At 42.6% G+C, this 16,942-nt stretch overlaps 1 protein-coding gene across 5 annotated transcripts in view; it reads left to right on the top strand.

Moving 5' to 3' along the window:
• The window catches only part of hdac4 (histone deacetylase 4), a 255,347-nt gene that overhangs the window by 213,280 nt on the left and 25,125 nt on the right, over nucleotides 1–16,942 (top strand). For 4 of the 5 annotated variants that reach the window (XM_029703522.1, XM_029703521.1, XM_029703520.1 and 1 more), the window contains 3 exons: nucleotides 1,973–2,092; nucleotides 3,267–3,364; nucleotides 13,697–13,815. In XM_029703522.1, coding sequence (XP_029559382.1) covers nucleotides 1,973–2,092; nucleotides 3,267–3,364; nucleotides 13,697–13,815 — 337 coding nt within the window. Of the gene's footprint in view, nucleotides 1–1,972; nucleotides 2,093–3,266; nucleotides 3,456–13,696; nucleotides 13,816–16,942 lie in introns of those variants that run through there. The other variant, XM_029703524.1, reaches the window with a different exon arrangement.

Below are 16,942 nucleotides of genomic sequence, written 5' to 3'. Positions count from 1 at the left end.
AATTCCAGTGGGTCAGAAGTTTACATACACTAAGTTGACTGTGCCTTTAAACAGCTTGGAAAATTCCATAAAATGATGTCATGGCTTTAGAATCTTCTCATAGGGTAATTGACATAATTTGAGTCAATTGGAGGTGTACCTGTGGATGTATTTCAAGGCCTACCTTCAAACTCAGTGCCTCTTTGCTTGACATCATGGGAAAATCAAAAGAAATCAGACAAAATTGTAGAACTCCACAAGTCTGGTTCATCCTTGGGAGCAATTTCCAAATGCCTGAAGGTACCACGTTCATCTGTACAAACAATAGTACGCAAGTATAAACACCATGGGACCACGCAGCCGTTATACCACTCAGGAAGGAGACACGCTCCGTCTCCTAAAGATGAATGTACTTTGGTGCGAAAAAGTGCAAATCAATCCCAAACAACAGCAAAGGACCTTGTGAAGATGCTGGAGGAAACAGGTACAAAAGTATCTATATCCACAGTAAAACGAGTCCTATATCGACATAACCTGAAAGGCCGCTCAGCAAGGAAGAAGCCACTGCTCCAAAACCGCCTTAAAAAAGCCAGACTACGGTTTGCAACTGCACATGGGGACAAAAATTGTACTTTTTGGAGAAATGTCCTCTGGTCTGATGAAACAAAAATAGAACTGTTTGGCCATAATGACCATCGTTATGTTTGGAGGAAAAAGGGGGAGGCTTGCAAGCCGAAGAACACCATCCCAACCGTGAAGCACGGGGGTGGCAGCATCATATTGTGGGGGTGCTTTTCTGCAGGAGGGACTGGTGCACTTCACAAAAATAGATGGCATCATGAGGATGGAAAATTATGTGGATATATTGAAGAAACATCAAAAGACATCAGTCAGGAAGTTCAAGCTTGGTCGCAAATGGGTCTTCCAAGTGGACAATGACCCCAAGCATACATCCAAAGTTGTGGCAAAATGGCTTAAGGACAACAAAGTCAATGTGTTGGAGTGGCCATCACAAAGCCCTGACCTTAATCCTATAGAAAATGTGTGGGCAGAACTGAAAAAGTGTGTGTGAGCAAGGAGGCCTCCATACCTGACTCAGTTACTCTAGCTCTGTCAGGAGGAATGGGCCATAATTCACCCAACTTATTGTGGGAAGCTTGTGGAAGGCTACCCAAAACATTTGACCCAAGTTCAACAATTTAAAGGCAATGCTACCAAATACTAATTGAGTGTATGTAAACTTCTGACCCACTGGGAATGTGATGAAAGAAATAAAAGCTGAAATAAATCTTTCTCTCTACTATTATTCTGACATTTCACATTCTTAAAATAAAGTGGTGATTCTAACTGACCTAAGACAGGGAATTTATAATAGTATTAAATGTCAGGAATTGTGAAAAACTGAGTTTAAATGTATTTTGCTAAGGTGTATGTAAACTTCCGACTTCAACTGTAGGTCAGAAACTGAAAGAGGAGCTTTGTTTTACATTTTAAAGGCCTTTCGAATTAGAAAATGTCTCTATCGAAACTTCTAAAGCAGTCCCATCAAGAAATAGACACTTAGTTTTAAAATAACCTTCATTAAAAGTTGTCATGTGTGAGATAATGCCTAGATATAGAAGCTTACTTCACTTTTTTATGTTTGACTATGTAGGAAGGTCTACTGAAATGAAATGGAAAGTAATAGATATTGTCACCCAGCAATGGGATTTGTAAAACAGACTTAATCCAATTGTACTCTTAAAACAACCCTCTGAACAAGTCACAAAGGTTGTAGGATGTTAGATAGTGGCTAAGCACGGCAATGGATAGCATTTTTTTCTGGTTTCCACTTGCTATTAGTCTTCTATGCCCATCTGACGACTGATTCAAGGTTGATTTTGTTGTTTAGCGCGCAATGCTTATGGATAGGATTTGGATGTAGAGACCTGATCCTAAATCTGTTGTTAGAGTCAGGAAGTAACCATAGCCCGACACTCTCCATGTCTGGCAGGATGTTCATCATGGAAATGGCACGCAACAAGCATTCTACAGCGACCCCAACATTCTCTATCTGTCACTCCATCGCTACGACGATGGCAACTTCTTCCCCGGCAGTGGAGCGCCTGATGAGGTGAGTGGCGGAGTGTGTGTGCAGTGTTTCCCCTAGGATTTATTTCAGCAGTGTTGGCAAAGTTAGTGTTTTGGGGGGGGGGGGGGGGGGGGAATTGCAGTTTCAAAGCAAATTTCCTGCAATTCTATACATTTTGTCATGTGTCTGAGAGAACAGTTACAGTTTTAAAGCTAATTCCCTGTAATTCTACACATTTTGCCATGGGGCAGAGAGAACATTAGCAGTTTTAAAGTTAGTTTTCTGCAATTTTACTCATTTTGCCAAGGCTTAGGGCGTGTTTTTACGCTATCTGAGTGACTCAAACATTATAACAAAATGAATCGGGGCCCCTTGCTATGACATAAAAAAAAAGATTCTCCTGACTGTATCGTTTTTATTTTGGTGATTTGTATTATTTTTTATTTAAAAAATATATTGCTCTATTATATTTTCTACATACTTTATATCTGGTTTTAATCATTTTACACGGAAAACATTTTACCATCCCAAAAATGTATAATTTTTTTCAACACCAATGCTTTCCTCTTGCTAATGAAAAACAATGTACTTTTTGAAAGTTACAGCAATTTGGCCGATTGGTGACCACTCACTAAGTTGAACACTGATCATCAAATTAAATGGTGGCCGTGTTTCACCATTCAGTCAAACACTGGGCACTATACTTTCTGCCATCCCTGGCTCAATAACCAATAATGACCAGAAAATAGATTTTTGGAAATGTTCCTGTTATTCACAGTCAAATTGGCAACATAAAGAAAAACTCAACTGTTGTTGTCTCTCCCTAGTAATTGCTACAATATTGACAGCAGTCCAATTGTAGCATTTCCTGATACATGTTTCTTAATGATGAGGCAAACCGCCACTTAGTTCAGATTATTGATGTTGTTTGTAAAATGCCCAGACTTAATGTAAACGTATGTGTTGCGTGTACTTGTGTTTGTGTGCATGCATATATTAGTGTGTGCTCTTGCCTGGCAGCTGTAATCTGAGCTTTGACAGGTAAATAGCAGGAATCCCAGCAGTCTTTTCCTAGAGATACTACACATATTACTAGGAAGGGCTTCGATATGGTCCATCTATAGAGGAATGGTCAATCAATGCTCAGATGTCATGGTGTATGTGTGTGTAATTTTGCGTGTGTTGACTAACCTATGTTGCGTTGTGTGTGTTGTAGGTGGGCACTGGGGCAGGCATGGGCTTCAATGTGAACATGGCTTTCACCGGGGGGCTAGAACCGCCCATGGGAGACGCAGAGTACCTGGCTGCCTTCAGGTAACACACAAACACGGACTAGCTACCACAGAGTACGGTGATGTTTTCTTAAGCCGGGAAAACCAGCGCGTGCAAACAAAAGAGTGAAAAAGAGAGAAAATGAGGGGCCTGTTAAGTGGGGAATTTGCAGCGGTGGGGGTTGGCTGTTGGAGTGTGGAGTGCTTAGGGAGCACTCGACTGAGGAGAGGGTTGTATTTCAACAGGCTGAAATGTCCCAGCGGTCCATCTGTCCTGACAGTTCCCACCTCTGGAACCATATACAGTAGGATTCAAAATGATTCACCCTTGATAAAGATGAGCAATAATGAGTGTATAAAATAAATAATTCAAATACTGAGCTATATTGAGAGTATGAGATAATGATGAGTGAGAAAGTCACCGAGGGTCAAAGATCATACCCCCAAGACATGCTAGCCGCCCCTGTTATTGGTAATGGTGAGAGGTTAGCATGTCTTGGGGGTATGATCTTTGACCCTCGGTGACTTTCTCACTCATCATTATTCCCGATTCATTCAGGATTATCCGTAATCATGGTAGCATCCACATTCATGTAGAAGTGTTTAGAAACATATTCTATTCTTATTTATAATCAAATTTACTAGGAATACTAGGAATATGGGACCGAATACTAAACTTTTGACTACTTTCATTATTATCATAATTTTGACCCATACCTTTTTGGAGAAAAAAAATATATCTATACTTGTTAAGCAAAATATCTTTCTCTGAGAAATTATATTATTATAAAATAATATAATTTCCCACTTTTTTTGGAGCATGCAATATAGCTCAGTATTTGAATGATTTATTTTATACAGTCATTATTGCTCATCTTAATCAAGGGTGTCAATCATTTTGGACCCCACTGTACACCCTACTGTCAGGGCCGCAAGTCTACAGACGCACATTAAATGAATAATTCACTCCGATATCACCCACTGCCTTCTTGCCTTTAATGTAAATGATACCCTATGTTGTCTATGTCCACAGCTTTCAACTTAAGCCAAAGTGACGGAGACAGTAAGCTATTGTTAGCAGTTAGGATTAGAACGCAGTACATAGAAATAGTTGATCGCAGACTCAGGACAACAGTAGATTTTTTTTAGAGGGAAGAAAACATAAAAAGGACTACAAAAACGGATTGGACAAATGATGTAAAATATCTCTGCCAAAAATACAAGTGATGTTCACAAATACAACCACGTTAACATAATTTGGGGTCAAACCTCGGTCAAATACATTTCATCTGGGGGAAAAAGGGCATGGTTCACCATGACTGTGTGAAAAGCTCCCGTCCAAAAATAACAGGAAGTGTGTTCTATATGGCTGAGAGGCCATGAAACATGAAGTATGATGTGTTGTAGTGCACGGCCGAGGCAAAGCTTTGTGGCGGCCTCTTTTATCTGCCAAGCAGGCTGATGCCAGGGCTGAACTCCATTAGGTCCGCTGTCTGGGGCTATTTATAACCCACCTACACACTCGCACTGTACACACACACACACACAATGCGAGCAAGCACATATAGACACACAACACAAACACACCAGAAAAACAAACACCACTCGAAACTCACGCACACATGCTCACAGGCACCAATGTGTGCATACACACACTCACCCACCCACCCACCAATGAATGCATGCATACACTCACAAACACACTCACACACACAGACATATGGTGGGATGCAGGGCAGAGGGCAATTCGCGACGCCCCACTTTGAAGATGAGCTGTCTGAGCTGCCGGTACCAGTAGACACACATCAAGCCCCTCTCTCGCTCTCTCGCTCTCTCTCACTGAATGGCTGGCTGCACACTATGCTATGCTAACCAGGATACCGTGCCACCCTAATGTACCCCAGATCTCAATCTCCACATACAGTAGAAGTCGGAAGTTTACATACACATTTGCCAAATACATTTAAACTCAGTTTTTCACAATTCCTAACATTTAATCCTAGTAAAAATTCCCTGTCTTAGGTCAGTTAGAATCACCACTTTATTTTAAGAATGTGAAATGTCAGAATAATAGTAGAGAGAATGATTTATTTATTTCATCACATTCCCAGCGGGTCAAAAGTTTACATACACTCAATTAGCATTTGGTAGCATTGCCTTTAAATTGTTGAACTTGGGTCAAATGTTTCGGGTAGCCTTCCACAAGCTTGCCACAATAAGTTGGGTGAATTTTGGCCCATTCCTCCTGACAGAGCTGGTGTAACTGAGTCAGGTTTGTAGGCCTCCTTGCTCACACACGCTTTTTCAGTTCTTCCCACAAATGTTCTATGGGATTGAGGTCAGGGCTTTGTGATGGCCACTCCAGTACCTTGACTTTGTTGTCCTTAAGCCGTTTTGCCACAACTTTGGATGTATGCTTGGGGTCATTGTCCATTTGGAAGACCCATTTGCGACCAAGCTTTAAATTCCTGACTGATGTCTTGAGATGTTGCTTCAATATATCCACATCATTTTCCTCCCTCATGATGCTATCTATTTTGTGAAGTGCACCAGTCCCTCCTGCAGCAAAGCACCCCCACAACATGATGCTTCCACCCCCGTGCTTCACGGTTGGGATGGTGTTCTTCGGCTTGCAAGCCTCCCCCTTTTTCCTCCAAACATAACGAGGGTCATTATGGCCAAACAGTTCTATTTTTGTTTCATCAGACCAGAGGACATTTCTCCAAAACTACGATCTTTGTCCCCATGTGCAGTTGCAAACCGTAGTCTGGCTTTTTTATGGCGGTTTTGTAGCAGTAGCTTCTTCCTTGCTGAGCGGCCTTATAGGTTATGTCGATATAGGACTCGTTTTACTGTGGATATAGATACTTTTGTACCTGTTTCCTCCAGCTTCTTCACAAGGTCCTTTGCTCTTGTTCTGGGATTGATTTGCAATTTTTCGCACCAAAGTACGTTCATCTCTAGGAGACAGAACGCCTCTCCTTCCTGAGCAGTATGACGGCTGCGTGGTCCCATGGTGTTTATACTTGTGTACTATTGTTTGTACAGATGAACGTGGTACCTTCAGGCATTTGGAAATTGCTCCCAAGGATGAACCAGACTTGTGGAGGTCTACAATTCTTTTTCTGAGGTCTTGGCTGATTTATTTTAATTTTCCCATGATGTCAAGCAAAGACGCACTGAGTTTGAAGGTAGGCCTTGAAATACATCCACAGGTACACCTCCAATTGACTCAAATTATGTCAATTAGCCTATCAGAAGCTTCTAAAGCCATGACATCATTTTATGGAATTTTCCAAGCTGTTTAAAGGCACAGTCAACTTAGTGTATGTAAACTTCTGACCCACTGGAATTGTGATACAGTGAATTATAAGTGAAATAATCTGTCTGTAAACAATTGTTGGAAGAATTACTTGTGTCATGCACAAAGTAGATGTCCTAACCGACTTGCCAAAACTATAGTTTGTTAACAAGACATTTGTGGAGTGGTTGAAAAACAAGTTTTAATGACTCCAACCTAAGTGTACGTAAACTTCCGACTTCAACTGTAACCCTGCTCCTCTCCTAACCCCAAACTGACCCTCTCACATCCAAGGCAGATGGAGCACATGCTGTACAAGCCGCAATATCATATATGTCATATGGATTTACGCAGCATTTGAGATGTGGAACATGATACATATTAGGGCGCATGTGTTCCTACGACATATTATTATACAGTATATGCAACACATGTGAAAAACCCTCAAGCGCCTGAGTCACGTGTTGCCCGTCTTCAGGTAGTGCCTCTTTTGTTGTTGTAGAGCCATTTAAAGCAAAGCAAAATGTTATGCGTTGCTCAAATCCATCCTTTGTTGTTGTTTTTTTCTCAACCAAGCAAGAAGAGTAGCTCCCCCTTCAATTTATAGAAGCCAGTGCCACCCAACACCAGTCAATCTGGTAAAGGAATTGGGAAACTACAGCATACTGGTGCCAAAATGTCTTCCATCATACCCATGTTGGCTCAGTGTAAAGTGGATCTTTTGGAAGCTACATTTGGAAACTTCTTAAGATTCTGACAATGCATTGTTAGTAACCATCCTGCCCCATTATGTTGATGCTGCAATTGATAGAACTGCAAGACCAACTGTTTGGAAAGGGTTAGACATCTTGTTTGTTGATACTCTGTGACACTGTAGTAGTTCAGGCCAGAAAACCGTGTGTTGTCGCACCTCACGTTGTTGTCATGCCTCATGTATCTTGGCATCCATTGGCTATTTTTCTCTATAGCAGTATAACCAGTGCTTCATTTGATCCTGCTGGAACAGGATCCGGCACCTCTCTGTTTTGGACAGTTTCATTCCGGAACCTATTTGCCAGGATCTGATACCTCTCGCAGCATGAATTTGTTTTTTTTCCCACTGCTTGTAATGTATTCTAATAAAAGCCATCAGAGTTAATTCGAGTTGCCTCTTTGTTAATTCTCCTTCCCCACAACAACAAAAAACGTAATGTGAAAACGTAGATTTTCAGCCACGCCAGATATTCTAAAAGTTGATTCGGTTATATAGTCCTCTACCAATGACCTGACAGGCTGACAGCGAGCAAAGTTCATGATCTTTATGAGATACTGTAAGTGATTGATACAACCTTAACTTTACATCCTAGCTTCACCTCAACCTCTGAAAGGCTAGGTGGAAATTCCACCATATTGCTTACACCTATCCAAACCTATGAGATCTGCACAAGTAGATTTGTAAGTCGCTCTGGATAAGAGCGTCTGCTAAATGACGTAAATGTAAATGTGAAATGTAGATGGGGAAAGATGGAAATTGATTTGATATGTTTTCTTTGGCAATGTCAATTCTTACACTTTCCATGTCAATAAATATTCTTGAATTGAACTTAGAGAAGGCGTACGTGGGTCTTCCCCTTATGTCACTCAGCTGGCCCCTGGCGCTTATCAATCCCACAGTGCGGAAGTGAGAGTCTCTCCTCGGCCTCTCTGATTAACTGAACCCAGAGGAATAAGGCCAGCATAGCCCAACAGTCCATATATCCGCTCTCCCTCTGTCTCTTTCTATGTCTTTCTCTCTCTCTCTCAAGCACAGACACACACAGACACAAATACACACTTACTCTCTCTCTCACAAACACACACACACACACACACACACAAACCATACACACACACACACACGCACACATCCTCCCCATCTCACTCCTTATTTTGTCTCTTGTTTTGTAAGCAGCATATTCGCTCCCTTCTCGTTCTCTCTCTCTCTCTCTCTGTGTAAGAGGATGCCTGCCTCGCGGGCGTCATCTTCTAATTTCTTCACAGCCAGTGCCACGTTGCATTTGCAGGGGATCAAGCCAGACTCCAGAAAGAGAGAGAAAAAAAAGATAAGAAAATGGTCCCTAATGAAAACCAGAAGCACCGTCTCTCTCTCTCCCTCTCGCTCCCTCTCTCACCATGAACTTGGAAACAGAGAGGAGAATTGAGCTTAATTCAAACCAGCTCTCCGCAACGCCAGATGACAAGGCTTTGAAGTGTGTGTGTGTGTCTGTGTATGTGTTTTCTACCCTGTCTCTTTGCCTGCTCTCCCATGCTTTTTTTGTGAACGGTCGGAAAAGCCTTTGAGCCTAACATGTAGGCATGGCTAGCGTTAACCCTTTGTTGGTTAGTACTTTTGGGAGGTATTGTATCCGGGGGGGGGGGGGGGGGGGTCTATTTTACTTCCCTAGCCGGTCTTGGCATGCCCCTCCTGGGTGGATTAGGCCGGACGGTGAGGATGGATCTCTTTTCGGGTGCCTGGCAGTCGACGGTTCTACTTCTAAGCTCCCGCAATCGGTCTCAGTCCATCGCAGGGGGAATCTGTACATGAGCTATTGCTAATTAGCAATCGTAAACTGAAGTCATGTGTGTCCAGTCAAGCTATATCGTCTTCCTCCTCATCTGCTGTTTAGGAGTCCACATGAAAACACACAACACACACACAAGGGATGAAAAGGAGTGGAATATGGAGAGAGTTCCTAGAGAGGGAGGTTTCCCTGTTTCTTGTCAATGCCACTGAGGGAAAAGCTGCCTCCATTCTGAAAGAAGTGTGTGTGCACACGCTCGTGTTTGAGTGTTAGTGCGTCTGCATGTCTTATCACTCAGCGCAATGAGCGAATGGACGCCATTTTGAGAACTTGGGTGAACTATTTGTGAACAAAGTCCCCTACAGAAAGACTTCTCAATCCCCCAAAGAGTGTTCATCTACGGCAGCACACTGACTAAATCTCCCACCTCCGTCTAGTCTATTCTCTCCCAAACTCTAAGTGCACAACCTCACTGGGAAAAAGGTAAAGAAAACAGTGCAGATGAAAGAGAGAGAGACGTGGCTCATCTCGTCTTCTCATATCGGTGAAAAATCCAATAGCTACAGGAATGCCCCAGTAAAGATCAGAGAAGGAATAGCAGACTCCAGAGAGCCACCTCTATGGGAAAGTTGACGTGTTGGGCGACCACCTGCGGAACTGATCTTCAGGGGGTTTCGGTGTGTTCGGGGAGCTTTATAGGTCGGGCGCATCGAGTAGTCACAGAGGTGGCGACGTTATCTTCGCAGAAATGCTTAGAGAGGATGAGATACAAATGAAATCAAATTGTATTTGTCACATGCGGCGAATACTACAGGTGTAGACCTTATCGTGAAAGGCTTACTTACAAGCCCTTAACCTAAAATGCAGTTCAAGAAATAGAGTTAATAAAATATTTACTAAATAAACTAAAGTTAAAAAATAATAATTAAATCAAAAAGGAATTTACATAACAATAACGAGGCTATATACAGGGGGTACCGGTAGCGAGTCAATGCGCGTGTGTGTGTGTGTGTATATGTGGTACGTATATGTGTGTTTGTGTGAGAGAGAGTCTGAGTGTGTGTGTTGGCGTGTGTTGAGGATATTACAGTGGGTCAGGGGGATTTATGTTAGACCTGACTGTCTCAGGAGAGAGGTGTTCAACCCTGAGGCTTAGCAGGTCCTCCTAAGCATGCTCCCACACAGTGTCAGGATACACACACACACACACAGTCACAGCAATACACAGACACACATGCACACAATCCAACCAAGGTCCATGCATTGAGGAACAAACTAAATGTGCAACAGGTAATACAGAAACATGTTGTAAGCACTTTTTATTCAACTTTCTTTTTATTTAAAGGCACAATGTGTAGAAATCGCTCTGCCATTACCTGGTTGTCAAAATTCTGAAATGTTCACTTAATTTCAGTTTGTGACAAAACAAGCAATAGAGAATCATTGTACCATCTAAACCGAAAGTAAAAAGACGCAAAAACAAAATGTAGAAATAGTACACATAGAACGGATCTACCGCTTATCAGACTTGCTTTCAATGAGAAAAACAGATGTATACAGTAACTCACATTTTTATGTGAATTTGGTTAAAAGGCACACAAAGCTACATATTGCACCTTTAATCTGAACAAACACGTTCGGTGCGACTGCGTGCCATGGCAGAGCAGAATAGTATACATTTTCCCTCGACATCGAAAGCAAACCTCAGCGACGACACTTTACAGGCAGGAACTAGCTGATGGAGGCAGGAAGGTTTTTGGATCCCACCTGTCACGATCGTTATATAAATAATCGGACCAAGGCGCAGCGTGAGTAGAGTTCCACATATTTATTACAGTGAAACTTCAAAACAACAAACAATTAACAAACGTGCAATACGTAGCACTCATACAAGCAAAACAATATCCCACAACGCAGGTGGGAAAAGGGACAAACTAAGTATGATCCCCAATTAGAGGCAACGATATTCAGCTGCCTTCAATTGGGAACCATACTCACACACCAACATAGAACTATAATAACTAGAAAACCCCCCTAGTCACGCTCTGACCTATTACACCATAGAGAACCCAGAGGGCTCTCTATGGTCAGGGCGTGACACCACCCCACAAACCCAGGATGTCCCGTAGCTAAGACGGCGTCGTAAATCTTGTTAAAACTCGTTATCCACTAGCCTTATTAACCAGGCCTTTTTCATCTACCACATAGATATCCACTGATTCACTCCATAGCAGACCTATAAAAAAAAAAATGTTTCCACTCACACTGGCTCTCTAATGGATCGCTGTGGCTTTCCCAAGGTTGTCGTCTGTTTTAGAGAGGGGTTGATGATGCGTGCAGTTTTTGATCGAGGCTTGACGTGTGTGTGGTGTGTGTGTGCTTTATAGCAGCTGAACAAATACTTCCCCAACAGTACTACTTTCTCGTTGCATCTCTTTGGATGTATTTCTACCACCAAGGTATGCTTCCATTCTCTACTCTTCCTCTCATTCCTTATCTCCTTCACCTCCTCACTCTGTCACTTGTTATTTATTTTACCTTTATTTAACTAGGCAAGTCAGTTAAGAACAAATTCTTATCTACAATGACGGCCTACCCCGGCCAAACCCTAAACCAGATGACACTGGGCCAATTGTGCTCCGCCCTATGGGACTCCCAATCACGGCCGTTTGTGATACAGCCTGGAATCGAACCAGGGGCTGTAGTGACACCTCTAGCACTGAGATGCAGTGGCTTAGACCGCTGCGCCACTCGGGAGCTCTTACTCATTCTCTTCACCCAAGTGCCAGAGGCATGCTGACACAGTCAGTGACGCACACTCTCCTCTGTGTATCTCAGCTGTCTGAGGTACCGAGCCTCCTGAAAATACCTCCTCTCTCTCTTGGGCCGCCACTGCAGACAGCTGTGTGTGTGTGGGAGGGGGGAGGCGTGGTTTGCTCAGTGGAGGCCTATAATTGTGGCGGCGATAGCGGGATGGAAAGAAAGCGGGCTCAGGAAATTTGGGCATGCTGCCCGCTCACCCGCCATGCCCGCAGCCAGGAGACAAGCGCCATGTTCCTGAGGTCAGCAAAGTAGAGGGTTACTACAACACGGCCCTGAGCCACTTCTTACTCGCACCAAAACACTGCCTACCCAAATACTGCCGGCCCCAAAAAGCAGGCAGTGTTCAGCTACACTGGAAGAGCTATTCATACTGTCAATCAGAGAAGTCCCACAGCAAATTAGCAGTATGATTACAAACATCTACACAATGCTGTCACTGTCTCAGACAACTTCACAACACTGACACATCGCTGGCAGATTCCTTTTGCAACTTCACCGACACTATATTGACAGCCTATCAGTAAAAGGAACAACTATGCGACGCTGTTTCTATCCCAGATCAACCCGGTGACAGGTACACAACCACAGCACAAAAGAAAAATTAAACTTAACCAAATTGTATTTCTACACCTGGAAAGAGAATATTTAAAAACAGTCGTGATAAGGAGGAAAGGATTGATCACTTTCTATGCATCACCTGTGTATAACGCATTATGAGCGCAATTACATGCACAGTGCACATATGTGGTTCAGTGAAAAGCTTGATGAGTATGACCTAGACTTGGGAGTGCAAGGGAATACTCGCACTACAGCCTCCACAAACTGAGTCACTGCAACAGCAGGTTGCTGAACCGAAACACTCAATTCACTATCTATCTATTTTCCTTCCACCAGCTGTGGGAGAGAGGGCGGATTCTAAGGTCTCACTCCGCACACCCACACAACCATCAACACAGACCAACGACGTATCGTCCCCTCAGAACCACAGTATCGTTGTGTATTCCGTTCCTCCCATTCACTTTTACTGCTCCCCTGACATGTGACCTGAGTTCTTCCTTTCTCTCACTGTGTAGTTCGGGGGTTTCTATGGCTCAGTTTTTTTGGAGCTTGTGGTTCTCAAAACTAGATATGTGGCTTTGATTCCTGTATAGGAGGTTATGTACTGTTATGTGTTGTTCTCTGACTGTTTGGATGAAAGTGGCTGCTAAATGAGCAGGTACATTGCACTGTAAGTGGTTCATTGGTTATATTTAAGTCATGTAGCAGACTCTCTTATCCAATCAACTTAGAGGAACAATTAGTGCCTTGCTCGAGAGCACATCAGCAGACTTTTTTTCACCTTGTTGGCTCTAAGATTCGAACCAGCAACCGTTCAGTGCTCTGGATGCTCTGGATTCACCAGATCAGTCAATGTTATGGAAAGAGCAGGTGTCCTTAATGTTTTGTACACTCAGTGTATGTGATCGTATACAAATGTAAGCAAGGTTTGAAACGGTCCGTTGCAGTCTACAAATTATTTGTAATTATGTTCTGGCCTCCTGACAATCCGCTCAAGAAAGAAATTGGCCCGGGGCTGAATCTAGTCGATGATCCCTGCTCTAGGTGGTGTCTGTCAGTACGGATGTTTAGGTGAGTCACTACAGGGGATGGTGGCATTAACTGGCTCATTCTCTCTTTCCCACTCCCTTTTTTTTTCTCACTCCCTTCACAGGACGGTGGTGATGCCCATCGCCAACGAGTTTGCTCCTGACGTGGTCCTGGTGTCTTCGGGATTCGATGCTGTGGACGGCCACGCATCACCCCTGGGAGGGTACAAGCTAACAGCCAAGTGTAAGTGACTTCCTTCCTTTCCCCTCTTTTTCTCTCCACCAATCCACTGCTTATGAATGAAACGTATCCAGCCACGATGCTGCCCTACCATAAACAAATGGCCTTATTCAATACATTCAAAATACATCCTTCTTTTCTTCCTTCCTTGAGGTAATTACTGATCTGACAAGGTTGGATTACTGAAAGCAATACAGTGGAAACATACCTTCACTTTTACAATCACTTACTGATCAGTGAGCAAGGAGGCTGTATTTTTTTGTATTGGCCCAGTTACCTCTCCTAACCAGCATTCCTTCTGCCTATCAGTCTAAAGGCAGCACTCAGATATGTTCTAAAGATCATATCTCCCTTAAAAGAAAGGCTGCATTGATGTGGTGTTTGAGCCCTGCTAAGTGGTAAACGGTAAACAGAGTTAAGCAGAAACACTAGTTCTGGCCATGAGGAGGGAGTGTCTTGCAACCACACTTAAAAAAAACTCAGACTTATAAAACATTGTGGCTGGCCAGCGTGCGTATGTGCCGTTCTGACAGATGACAGTTTAAATCAGTTTAAATCAGATTCCTCTTGCTGGGCTGATCTGAGAGGGCCTGTTACTTCTACGGTTTGTAGCGGTGTGCTACTTTCTAGGCTAGCTATTAGCATTGCTGTGGCTGATGCTAGTGAGTTCCATGGACCACTCCGCAGTGTACACTAGTATTATATTTTCTAGAAACACATTTAGTCTTTGTCTCACAAAAGCAAATCACACACAACCCTTTCATTTTAAGAAATGCATTTTATTTATAAAATGCCCAAAGAAATGTATGAATAGTATAGAAAATAGTGATAGAAAAAAAAAAGAAGGAAATAATTCAAATAAAGGAGAGAAGATAATTGCAGTGATCATCACTGGTCATCAGTCGGGCTTATACTCACAAAGCATCTCAGAGTAAGAGTGCTCATCTAGGTTCAGGTCCTCCCTGTCAATATAATATTTTTCCGTAATTGACAACTGATCCTAGATCAGCGTTCCTGTACTCTGTTTTCGGTGGGTTTCCCTTTGTGTCTTACCTCTGCATTTCCCTGTTTTTGCATTTGGACCCACAAGGGGTTTCAGCAAACTAGTTGCCATCCACTACATATTTTTTCTCCCTTCATTTTCAATACTCTTCTTCAGGGCCAGCGTTATGGGCAGGCTTTAGGGGGCCTGGCCCGCCCTACTGTATATGTCACGTCCTGACCAGTAATAGGGGTTATTTGTTATTGTAGTTGGGTCAGGATGTGGCAGAGGGTATTTGTTTTATGTGGTTCGGGGTGGTGGTTTTGTAGAAGGGTATTTGATTTATGTATTCCGGGGTTTTTGGGCACTGTTCTATGTTTATGTATTTCTATGTTTAGTCTAGTTAGTTGTATTTCTATGTTTAGGTTAATGGGGGGTTGGACTCTCAATTGGAGGCAGGTGCTTTCTCGTTGCCTCTGATTGAGAGTCCTATATATGGGTATGTGTTTGGTTTAGTGTTCGTGGGAGATTGTTTCTTGTTTTGCGTGTGTGAGCCTGACAAGACTGTTTTGTTGATCGTTCATTCTGCTTTTGTTATTTTGGTGTTTTCTTGGTTAAAATAAAATACAAGATGAGCATCCACATTCCTGCTGCGTTTTGGTCCTCCATTCCCGACGACAACCGTTACAGTATACTGTACCTCATTGCCCATCCACATAAAATATTGAATATTTATATTTTATTTTACGACAGAAAGACGCCTAAATCTTCAATAAAGTATCAGAGCGGGTGAAAGAGCTGCTCTCTGCCTCAATATGTGTCGACCCTGTATCTGATGCTGTCTGGACAAAATAATGTGACCGACTGCCTTGATTCGATCTTATGTAGCAAAATTTGAAATTGTTTTTTTTTTACATTGGTTAAAAGCAGAGACACAGAGCTACAAAATAGTATATCATACACTACATTTGAGGAACAATGGGAAAGTTATTCTGCTTTGAATGTTAGAAACTTGTAAGCTCACTTTTGAGAAAATGGCCTTTGAATGTTTTACCTACTGGAGAGCTCTTCTTTTTCTACACCCATTCAGCATCGTTCACACCCTCTTAAGCCTTAGCCCCACACATCTCTTTAAGGGTTGATCCGAGCATTCTGTACTAACAGCAGTCAAGCACCCAAGCTAACTGGCTAACGTTGGCTAGCTTGCTAGCTACTTCCAGACACAAATGAGAGAACAGATCACTGACCATTGTACTCACCCTAGCAGAGCTGGTTCGGCTGTTTTATGTTATCCGGAGCGTTTGTGACTGCAACTGTGCTGCTGGCAACAATTTACGCTTTTTTGCCAACATTTACTGACACCGGCCATATTCAACAGGTGTTGAGCGTTCGTAAATTTGTCAGTTATTCTGTGCTCTGGCACACTCAGATGAGAGTGCTCTGAAATCGGAGTATATAGCCAGAGTGAATTTACCAGCTACGTCTATCAACAGTTGTCGCAGTGACATTCTATTGAAATGGTTACTTGCATAGTGGAGTATGTTGTTAAGACAGCTAGGTAAACAATGAACCATAATCCCAACTCATGACGTTACTACCCTGCATGAATCTGCAGGTAGCTAACCAACCAGCTAGCTAATATTTAGCTATGACTAGCAAAGCAAATGGCTCTGAGATACGAATAATAAGATCATACATGTAACGTTAGCTAGTCAGCCAGCCAGCTAACATTAGCTAGCTAGCTAGCTAACAGTACACTTTAACTTGAAATGAAAACGACTTTCTGTCAAAATTAGAAATGTGTAATATCTGAAAATGTAGCTCGCTAAACTATCTTAACCTAATACCTCATGGATGGACACTTCTCCCTGGCACGGATGCCATGGTTGCCCTTAGTTTGTAGATGTAATCAGGGGACAGGTGTTTTCTCCATCTCCTTAGCTATCATACTCTAATTTCACTGATTTCAAAACTCGGTCCTCCAGAGCAACACTTATGAATTTCTTCTACGCAATATATTTAAAAAAAATCTGTCTTAGACAGGATTACCTACACATACTGACCAGCTCAAATAGACAGAAGTGTGCTATATGGCAGACCAATCCAAACTCATCTCTCGGCATGTCCAGCTCACTCATTATTTCAGCT

Source organism: Salmo trutta, chromosome 20, assembly GCF_901001165.1.
Source record: "Salmo trutta chromosome 20, fSalTru1.1, whole genome shotgun sequence".
In the NCBI taxonomy this organism is placed as follows: Eukaryota; Metazoa; Chordata; class Actinopteri; order Salmoniformes; family Salmonidae; genus Salmo; species Salmo trutta.
This window is presented reverse-complemented; position numbering and strand designations above follow the sequence as displayed.